At 61.6% G+C, this 10225-nt stretch overlaps 1 protein-coding gene across 1 annotated transcript; it reads left to right on the top strand.

Annotated features, from left to right (window-relative positions):
- The first annotated feature begins 3303 nt into the window (after nt 1–3303).
- On the top strand, nt 3304–9571 carry LOC104359173 (E3 ubiquitin-protein ligase TRIM7). The gene is made up of 7 exons (XM_042802238.1): nt 3304–3760; nt 5925–6011; nt 6391–6621; nt 6922–6944; nt 7252–7367; nt 7700–7732; nt 8879–9571. Exons 1-7 carry the CDS (start codon nt 3353–3355, stop codon nt 9388–9390), a joined length of 1410 nt encoding a protein of 469 aa, XP_042658172.1. The 5' UTR covers nt 3304–3352; the 3' UTR covers nt 9391–9571.
- The last annotated feature ends 654 nt before the right edge of the window (nt 9572–10225 follow it).

Genomic DNA, 10225 nt, shown 5'->3' with positions numbered 1-10225 from the left:
CAGCAGCACGGAGGGGCTGCACCCCCACAGCCTGCAGGCACGCACAAGGGGGCTCAGGGGGGCTCCCTGGGAGCCCGCTTCTCTTCCCTAAGCCCCCACCGCTGCCCTCCGGCTGTTTTGGGGCTGGGGAGAGCGCAAAGGAGATGTTGGAAGAGCTGTGGGCGGCCGTGGGGTGCAGGGGTGGAGGCTGGAACCCCCTGCCCCGGGGCGGCCGCTGGGTTTGGTGGGATTTCAGGGCCGAGGGCGTGTGGGGAGGCAGCCGGCCCTGGGGCAGCGGCTCACGGACCCGATGACGCTCGGCTCCCGCTCGCCACAGCTGCCGCGCTGACAGAAATCCCTTCCACTGCACTAACCCCCAACCCCGGTGGGTGGGAAGCGGCTGCTGGAAGCGCGAGGCCTCCTGCTCCGCACTTCCAGCCTGCCTGTGACAGCCCGAGCTGGGGCGAAGCTCCCCGGCATGTTTGAGGTTATAAAGGATTAAATTTATTTAAGCAGCACCGCACCGAAGCATGCTGGCTTGCAGCCCCGGGCTCCCAGGAGGGCTCCGACCACTCCAGGGAACTTCAGAGTCCCTTTTTTAACCAGTTTATAAAGCGGAGAGGGTGAAAACCAAGCGACTGGGTGTCCCCCGGGGTTGGAGGGTCTGGGAGCTGCTGCCTGGCACTGCTGGAAGGCACGGGGCAGGGGCTGGGAGCAGGGACCCCGCGCTGCTGCACCCCACGGCTCCTGCACCAACGCCCCGGTGCAGGGTGGGATGGGGATGCCCTCGCCCTCGCCCACGCACCAGCCCTTCCCCGGGGCTGCGGCTGCCGGCGTCGTCCCCGCAGAGGCGGGCACACGCGCCACACACGCAAGCGGGGCTCGTCCCTCCCCGGTTTGCAGAGGCAGGCGGACATGCTCACACGCGTGTGCTGAGATCCAGGCACACAAACGTGCACACGAAGGGGGAGGCAGAGACAGCCCCGTGCACGCGCGCACATGTGTACACACACATGCGTTCCCACCTGGAGTGGGAGCTCAGGGAGTTGTGAAGGGTCTGGGATCCCCTTCGGTTAAATTAAGGTGAAATGACACCAAGGAGCTGGTTAAAATATTTTACTTGGAGTAGAAAAAACTTAAGCTTGGAAAAGGAGAGTAAATGACGGTGTCTCTCATTGATAAATTTATAGGAAAGAAAGGAGAAGGAGAAGAAGGAGAAGGAGGAGAAGGAGGAAAAGGAGGAGAAGGAAAAGGAAAAGGAAAATTAAAAGGAGGAAAAGGAGAAGGAGAAGGAGGAAAAGGAGAAGGAGGAAAAGGAGAAGGAGGAAAAGGAGAAGGAGGAAAAGGAGAAGGAGGAAAAGGAGAAGGAGGAAAAGGAGAAGGAGGAAAAGGAGAAGGAGAAGGAGGAAAAGAAGGAGAAGGAGGAAAAGGAGAAGGAGAAGGAGAAGGGGAAAGGAGAGAAAAAGAGTCCAGTCACCATGCCAGGTTCCAGCATTGTCTCGGGTCCAACAATCTCGGGTGGTGGGCGCACCCCAGCACAGTTTTCGGTCGCCTTTTAAGTTCATTTCACCAGCCGATCTGCACCCTAGCCCCAGAGAGACAGGTATTCCACCAACTCATTTCCACGAGAGGCGAGGGAAAGGCGGAGCGTGGGTTCTGTGGGCGGGTGGAGGGGGAACGGGGGGGCACCAACCCCTGATCAATTCAGTCGGAGGTCGTGCTCGCCCTCCCCCTTTATTTTTCCATCCGTTTTTGCTCAGGTCCAGCTGGTGCTGGTTAGTTCTCGCTCTTATCAGCCTTTTACCCCGAACATCTGGTTCCGCTCAGCCCGAGTTTCTCCCTTTGGGGCTTATCTGGGGAGCGTGGCCCCGGGGCTCAGCACCGAATCCTGCAGTGCCTCATGGCATGCAAACACACGGCTGCACACACCACACACGTGTGTGAACACGCACACAGACACAGAAATGCACACAGCTGTACACCCACACCTCCCCCCCAGACACTGCTGCACACACAGCTGTACACACGTGTGTACACCCACACACCAACCACCAAACGTGTGTGGAGACAGGCACACGCAGACACAGGCGTCCATACATGCACATGCACACACAGATGCATGCATACACAACTGTGTGCACATGGACACACAGCCATGCAGAAATGGGCACCCACGTGCAGGCACACATGTGCGAAACCATTCACAGCTGCACATGAACACGCACAAACATGTAGCCACCCTGCACACACATGCACCGCACACAGGCAAACAGATGTACGCAGACACATGTACACTCAGACATGCCAGCGCACACACATGCATGCACATTCACATGTGCACACAGAAACACACAGCCTTGTACCCACATACACGCACATGGCAACCCCCAAGCACACCTGCACAGATACACACACATACATGTACATGCACAGGTCCGCATGCACACACATACACATACAACATCCATGTGCAAATGCACGTGCATGCACACATACATATGCACATGCACATACCACTGCAAAGGCACACGAGTTGCACACATCCCCCCAACACATGGCTACACACATGCACATGCATGCACACATATATGCAGAGAGATGCACTGACGTGCATACGTGTGCCAACATGCATACATCCATGGACATACACACGCACGCACGTGTCTACACACACATGCAAACATACACGCATGCACATACCCACACATACACGCAGAGGCACGCACACGCACACACACACACCAACACGCGAGCAACACACACACGCTGTGCCCCTGACAGTGTGCTTCCCCCCACGCACACGCATGGATGCACGCCAGTGCACCGACACACGCGTGCCTACCCACGCCCCACCAGACGGACAGGCACGCAAACCCGTGTCCCCGCAGCCCCACGGAGCCGTGCCCACCTCCCAGAGCCCTGCCCGCCCCACGGAGCGCTGCCAACCCCACGGAGCGCTGCCCGCCCCACGGAGCGCTGCCCGCCCCACGGAGCGCTGCCCGCCCCACGGAGCCGTGCCCACCTCACAGAGCCCTGCCCGCCCCACGAAGCGCTCCCCGCCCCACGAAGCGCTGCCCGCCCCACGGAGCCGTGCCCACCTCACAGAGCCCTGCCCGCCCCACGGAGCGCTGCCCGCCCCACGGAGCGCTGCCCGCCCCACGAAGCGCTGCCCGCCCCACGGAGCCCTGCCCGCCCCACGGAGCGCTGCCCGCCCCACGGAGCCCTGCCCGCCCCACGAAGCGCTGCCCGCCCCACGGAGCCGTGCCCACCTCACAGAGCCCTGCCCGCCCCACGAAGCGCTCCCCGCCCCACGGAGCCGCCCCAGCCCGTCCCCGCCTGCCCTTTCCGGGAAGCGCCGCGGGCCGTGGCTACCATGGAGCGCGGAGTGACGGCCGTGAGCGAGAGCATGAAGGCCGAGGCCACCTGCTCCGTGTGCCTGGAGCTCTTCAGCGAGCCCGTCATCACCGAGTGCGGCCACAACTTCTGCCGGGACTGCGTGGAGCCGCTGCTGGGGGTCCCGCCGCGCCCCACCGCCTGCCCCCAGTGCCGCGCCCCCGTCACCCCCGGCTCGCTGCGGCCCAACCGCTCGCTGGGGGCCATGGCGGGGCTGGCGGCGGCGCTGGGCGGCGAGGGGCGGCGGTTGTGGTGCTCGGAGCACGACGAGGCCCTGGAGCTCTTCTGCGAGAGCTGCCGCGTCCCGCTCTGCCTCCGGTGCCGGGAGGGGGCCCCGCACCGCGCCCACCGCGCCCGCCCCGTCAAGGAGGCGGCCCAGAGGCTGCAGGTGGGGGGAGATGGGGCGGGGGGCCCTCGGGGCACGGCGGGGGGGGGTGTCCCCTCGGGGCTGGGGTCCCTCAGGACTGGGGTCCCCCTGGGACACGGCTGGGGGGGAGCTGGGGCTGGGGTGCCCCTGGGACACAGCTGGGGGGGAGCTGGGGCTGGGGTGCCTCGGGACTGTGGTCCCTCTGGGACACGGCTGGGGGGGAGCTGGGGCTGGGGTGCCCCTGGGACACGGCTGGGGGGGAGCTGGGGCTGGGGTCCCCCTGGGACACGGCTGGGGGGGAGCTGGGGCTGGGGTGCCCCTGGGACTGGGGTCCCCTGAGGCACAGGGAGGGGTCCCCTCAGGACTGGGGTCCCCCTGGGACACGGCTGGGGGGGAGCTGGGGCTGGGGTCCCTCGGGGACACGGCTGGGGGGGAGCTGGGGCTGGGGTCCCCCTGGGACACGGCTGGGGGGGAGCTGGGGCTGGGGCGCCCCTGGGACTGGGGTCCCCTGAGGCACAGGGAGGGGTCCCCTCAGGACTGGGGTCCCCCTGGGACACAGCTGGGGGGGAGCTGGGGCTGGGGTGCCTCGGGACTGGGGTCCCTTGAGGCACAGGGAGGGGTCCCCTCAGGGCTGGGGTCCCCCTGGGACACGGCTGGGGGGGAGCTGGGGCTGGGGTCCCTCGGGGCACAGGGAGGGGTCCCCTCAGGGCTGGGGTCCCCCTGGGACACAGCTGGGGGGAAGCTGGGGCTGGGGTCACTCGGGGCATGGGGGGGGGGCCCTCAGGATAGGGGTCCTCTTGGGGCTGGGGTCCCTCAGGGCATGGGGGGGGTCCTCTTGGGGCTGGGGTCCCCTCAGGACTGGGGTCCTGCAGGGCACAGTGGGGGCACCCCTCAGGACTGGGATCCATCAGGACATGGGGGGGGTCCCCTCAGGGCTGGGGTCCCCCTGGGACAGAGCTGGAGGAGAGCTGGGGTCCCCTCAGGACTGGGGTCCTGCAGGGTACAGGGGGGGCAACCCTCAGGACTGGGGTCCCTCAGGACATGGGGGGGGTACCCTCAGGGCTGGGGTCCCCCTGGGACACGTGGGGTCCCCTCAGGACTTGGGTCCCTCGGGGCACATGGGGGAGCTGGGGCTGGGGTCCCCATGGGGCTAGGGTCCCTCAGGCCACAAAGCAGGGTTCCCCTCAGGGCTGGGGTCCCCCTGAGACACAGGTTGGGGTTCCCTTGGTCTATGGGCTGGGGTCCTTTGGGGCACAGATCTGGGGGTCCTTTCTGGGCAGGGGCTGGGGTCCCCTCCATGGTCTGGGGTCCCCTTGGGGCATGGATCTGGGACCTCTCTGCACATGGGCTGGGGTCCCCCTGCATTCATGGACTGGGGTCCCCTCGAGGCACAGGTGAGGGTCCTTACCCAGCCACGGCTTTGGGTCCTCCTCCAGCTGCTGGCTGGGGTCCCCATCTGGGTCCAGCTGCCGTGGCCTGGGGTCCCTGCCTGGCTGCGGGCTGGGGTCCTGTATCCCCACCACTGTGCTGGGGCTGCTGAATCTCCAGCAGCTCCCCTCAGCCCATCCAGGTGCAGGTCCCTCTCGCCGCTCACCCCTCTGTGGCCCCACAAAGCCCGTAGTGCCCCAAATGTCCCTGCTGGGGCTGCAGCTACAGGGGACACAGTCTCTGCCCCCCAGCATGTGGGCTGGGGTCCCCCGCGCCAGCAGCTCGCTCTGCTGCAGGTGTTTTGTTATTTTTTTAATACTCCAGTGAGTTTAACGGAGCGCGTCCGAGACGCAGTGCTGCTGTCGCTGAAAACCTCTTCCCACAAATCCCACTTCCAACACTAAAAGTTGTTTCTCCTAATTAAAAAAAAACAACAACCCCAAAAAAAAAAAAATAACAACACACAACAAACCACAACCAAAACCCACAAACTTCAGAGTTTCCACATGAAGCTATTCCAGAAATATTTCTGGCCAAACCAGCTGCGCGTGGGGATCTCCCTCGCCTGTCTGTAAGGCATGCTCAGAGAAAGGTGGGTGCTGTCTTGGAGCTCTTCCCCACAGGGCTGAGCTCCAAACCCACGCCCAGAGCAGTATTGTCCCCACAGGGACTGTTCGATGACATCATTTCACACCTGCAAACATAACCTCAAAATCACCCAATATGCTATTTTTTTGTTGTTGTTGTTGTTACCCAGGAGACACTGCAGAAGAACCTGGTTTTTCTACGGAAACAGAAAGAAGAGTTTAAGACCAAAGGAGAAAAGAAAAGTGATGGCCTGCTGGTACGTGTTTCTCTCTCTGTGCGCACGCCGTGCTCCCTGCCTGCTTACCCACCCGTCTTCGCAGGCACATCCCATCTTTCCCCATATATATTTATCTCCTTTTCCGTAACCACTGGTGTCTCTCTCCCTCTCTGTCCATCCCATATATCCTTTTTTCATCCTGCTCTCATTCAAACTCCGCCATCACCTTGGGTCCATCAACATCCAGACTTGCCACCTCTCCCCCCAGTCCACTCTCCCAGCTTTTTCCTCTCCAAAACCTCTTCCCCTTCTCCCCCGTGATCCTGGCCCCGCTCTCTGCGGCAGCGGGTCCCCGTGCCCGCGCGGAGGCAGCTGGAGGACGGGATGGCTCAGGGGCCTTGGCGCGGGTGCCTTGCAGGGGAAGGTGGCCTCGGAGCGGCAGATGCTGCAGGACACCTTCAAGCAGCTGCAGCAGTTCCTGCAGGAGCAGGAGGACGCCCTGCTCGCCCAGTTCGACCAGGCGCACGAGAACCTCACCGAGGAGCGCCACCAATACATCTCAAGTGTTGCAGAGAGGAAATGTCTACTGGACTCGCTGATCGCAGAGATCGAGAAGAAATGGGACCAGCCCATGGCTGCATTCCTCATGGTGAGGCTCTGTCACCCACCCGGGTGCTGTGAACCCTCCCTGCATCCTGGTGCCCGCGCAGCCAGCGTGCCAGCAGCCAGCTGTGGGGCTGGTGTGGGGCTGGGCCTGCGCTGTGAGCTGAGGGAGGGTCGGGATTTGGGGGAGCGAGTCACCGGAGAGACCCCAGGAGAGCGGTGTGACCCCCACCCAGGTCCCCATCGCCCTGCTTGTGCAGCAGGGGAGTGACTGTAACTCACTGCTCTGGGCACTGTGGTCCTTCTCGGCAGGAGCAGAGCTGACCTGGTGTTTTCTCTCTTCCAGGATGTTGGAAAAACCCTGAGCAGGTACGAAACGGGCTCAGTGTCGCTCTCCTCCCGTGTTACTCTTGGGCAGAGGTTTGGAAACACTGCAGGCGGCCACTGCAGGAGGGAGGCAGCTTTGCCCTCCTGAGTATTGGGATTTAATGTGATGTAATCTGGAACCAGAGGTCGTTGCACCCCTGTTAAGAGGGAGGGTTCCCATGCCAGTAGCTGGGGCACAGCTCCCCTGAGTTCTGTTGCTGTAGGGGATTTTCTCCCCGTTTCCCTCCTGGCCCCGGGTGCTGGCTGACTGCTGGGGTCAGAGCTCCTCTCCATGTTGTTTCCCCCTCAGCTGCGAGGTGGCGAAGGCCCCGATCCCGGAGTCGGTTTCCCCGGAGCTGCAGAAGACCATTAAGAACCTCTTTGAGATGAGCCGCCTGGCTGTGGATATGGTAACCAAATTCAAAGGTAAAGCAAAGCAGTAGTGAGCACTGCCTGGCTGTGTAGCTGGTGTCCAGGCCCCAGGTGGGTGTGCTGCTGCCCCGGGGCACCGGGCACTGCTGTCTCCGGGCTGTGCTGCTCCTGGGCTCGGCTGCAGTGGGAGATCCTCCCTAACTGGTGCCTCTGCCCTGGTGTTTGGGAGCAAAACATACCTGCTCCAGACAGGACCCATCTCTGAGATGGGCTTTGCTGGAGCCTGGGGCTGCGGGAGCTCTGCATCTGGCTTGCTGTCCTGATGGGGAGCAGGAAAGACGCCACAGGAAGCGAGAGACTAATGCGTCTTCTTTTCTTCCCTCCAGTGAACCTGCTGACCGAGCTGGACAGAGAAAAGGGTAAGTTTCTGGAGCTGATGGGCACAAATGAGGGAGAAAAGCTTTTCAGAATGATTTTCCTTAGGTCCTTGGGGCAGAGAAGGGCTCACACCACAACATCTAAATCCGGGATCTGTCTGAATCCGTGTCCCTTTGTTTTGACTAGGCCTGCTATAAAAACCCTGGTCTGTCTCCATGCCAGGCAGCACCCCACAACGTTGTCCTCTAACACCAAATGGGAGCCAGGACAGCACGAGGCCCTTGGCTTCCGTCTCTGGAGACTTTATTCTTATGCCACGATGTGTAAGGCTGTGACTGGTTAAGCAGAGGGGCCGTATGCATTTTGAGCTGGCTTTTAGGCACAGGTCAGAAGTGGTTTTGCAGGTGCTGGGGGCCCACACGGTCCTGGCAGCATCGCAGGGCTCACATCTCACAGGTGCTATTTGTGCTGAGGCTGGTCTTTGCCCTCTCAGTTTTCAGGATGAGGGACCTGACATGCCTGACAGGCGTGCCTCAGTTTCCCCCACGCTGCAGTCCCTGCCGTGAGCCCGGGCCCCGGAGGACTGGCTTTAGCAGAGGGCCTGGGTTGGTGGCACTGCGTGGTGACACCTTTGTGGCCTTGTGGGACGGCCGCGGGATGGCAGAACATCCCACGTGAGTGAGTGGCTCTGGCTCTGCAGTGAGATTGCCTGGTCACTTGGCAGAGCTGGGTTCGGAGCTGGTTTTCCCTTTGGTGAGCAGTCATCCTTGTCACTGGAGCAGGCTTGGCACCACTGCTGCCTTGCAGGCGATGCTTCCTCACACCCATGGGGATGTATTGCTGCTCCCACACCCAGCCTGGCTGCAGCCTCATCACACTTAGACCCAGCAGTACCCAGCACAGGATTAGTAAAGTGGGTTTAGCAAAGTCCACCATGTCTGTCCCCTGCGTGTGGGGACGCTGCCTGGCTCAGTCCTGCTTCAGAGAGCATTGCTTCGCCCATGGGTGCTGGCAGGGAGGGCAGCAAGTGTCCTGTGCTGCCCAAAGGTGCTGTGGGTGTGTGCTGGCGGGGCACAAGTGCCCCCTGTGCTCACAGGACACGTCCTGGCCCCGTGGAATAGGAGGGAGAGGTTCTGGTTTGTTCCTTGGCGGGCAACAGACTGATGTTTCTCTCTGTTGTGCATTAGTGATAGTGATGCTGGACCCAGAGACGGCAGCCTCGTACCTCATTATCTCGAAGGACCGCAAAACCATGCGGCTGGCGGACATACATCAAAACCTCTCCGACACCTCCAAGAGATTCACAGGCAGCCCCAGTGTCCTGGGCTGCCAGGGCTTCACAAGCGGGAGGCATTACTGGGAGGTGGAGGTCAGGGACGGACATAGCTGGGCTGTGGGGGTGGCCTTGGAATCGGTGCAGAGGAAGGACTCGCTCAGCATGGCCATGGGGAAGATCTGGGCCCTGCGGCTGGACTGGAATCACCAGTACACGGCACTCCACGTGACCCCCATCCCGCTGACACTGAAGGAAGAGCTCCGGAGAATCAAGGTGCATCTGGATTATGAAGCGGGCAAAGTGACCTTCTACAACACAGAGAACATGAAGAAGATCTGGCAGTTCAAGGCCTCCTTCACTGAGAAGGTCTTCCCATACTTTTGGCTCTGGTCAGAAGAAACCTCTATCCATCTGTGTGCCTGACAAGGTCGGATGCTTCCCAGTCTCCTGCCCATGTCCTTGGCTAGCTGAGCAGGCAAGAGGCGTGGGAATGACACAGTCTCATGCTGCAACCTCTCTGCAGCTCTGCCTGGCCTGGGTCCGCTCTGCACATTGCTGCATCTCCTGCTAAATTCCTTGAGCATTAAAAACGTGTTGTACTGCCTGGGGGTGTCTGCATGCTGGTATACTAGCCAATTCTCACAGTGATGGTGTCCCACCCGTGCCTTCGGGCACTGAGGACACACATAAATAAGCAGGAGGCAGGGAAGATACTCTGATGTCCCATGCGGGTCTTTGGCAGCCCTGCCTGGCTCTCTGGCTGGGTGTGGTATGCTGTGATGTGGGCAGCGTGGGGCTGCAGCCACCCCACACCCAGGAACTCTGGGTGGGGCCGCGGAGCTGCTAATAGTGGTGTTAACTGCTCACCTAAAACTGCGAGCTTGCTGCTGATTGAGGGGCCAGCTGCAGTGAGGGCACAGCCCAGGCCTCCAGGCTGGAGGAGCGGCAGAGACGGGGGTGTGATGGCGATCTGTTAAATCCTGGGTGGTCAGAGGGGAAGCAAATACCACCTTGTCTAATCTGAGAACAGGGAGGTGAATCTGGTGGGTGGCAGGGCCCCGGCAGAGGGACACCAGTCACGTCCTGGAGGTGATAAGTCCTTTGCAGCTCTGCGTTAGGCTGAGAACACTTGACCCAACATGATGAACCCTGCAGCTGAGGACAGCGGCCTCTGAGAGCCCCCCCGGGAGATCTGGCGGAGCTCATCTGCCAGGGACTGGGCTCGACAGTGGGGATCTGCAAACCCCTACATGAGGGG

The sequence above is a fragment of the Tyto alba genome, unplaced genomic scaffold (genome assembly GCF_018691265.1).
Source record: "Tyto alba isolate M040663 unplaced genomic scaffold, T.alba_DEE_v4.0 Super-Scaffold_38, whole genome shotgun sequence".
NCBI classification, from domain to species: Eukaryota; Metazoa; Chordata; class Aves; order Strigiformes; family Tytonidae; genus Tyto; species Tyto alba.
Note: the sequence above shows the minus strand (reverse complement) of the source record. Positions and strands in the feature narration are given on the sequence as shown.

Excerpts from the sequence above, each read along its gene's own strand:
- LOC104359173 (XM_042802238.1), top strand. The coding sequence starts at position 3,353 with ATGGAGCGCGGAGTGACGGCCGTGAGCGAGAGCATGAAGGCCGAGGCC. Across the intron at positions 3,761-5,924 it reads AGGCGGCCCAGAGGCTGCAG|GAGACACTGCAGAAGAACCT; the intron begins GTGGGGGGAGAT and ends GTTGTTACCCAG. Across the intron at positions 6,012-6,390 it reads AGAAAAGTGATGGCCTGCTG|GGGAAGGTGGCCTCGGAGCG; the intron begins GTACGTGTTTCT and ends GGTGCCTTGCAG.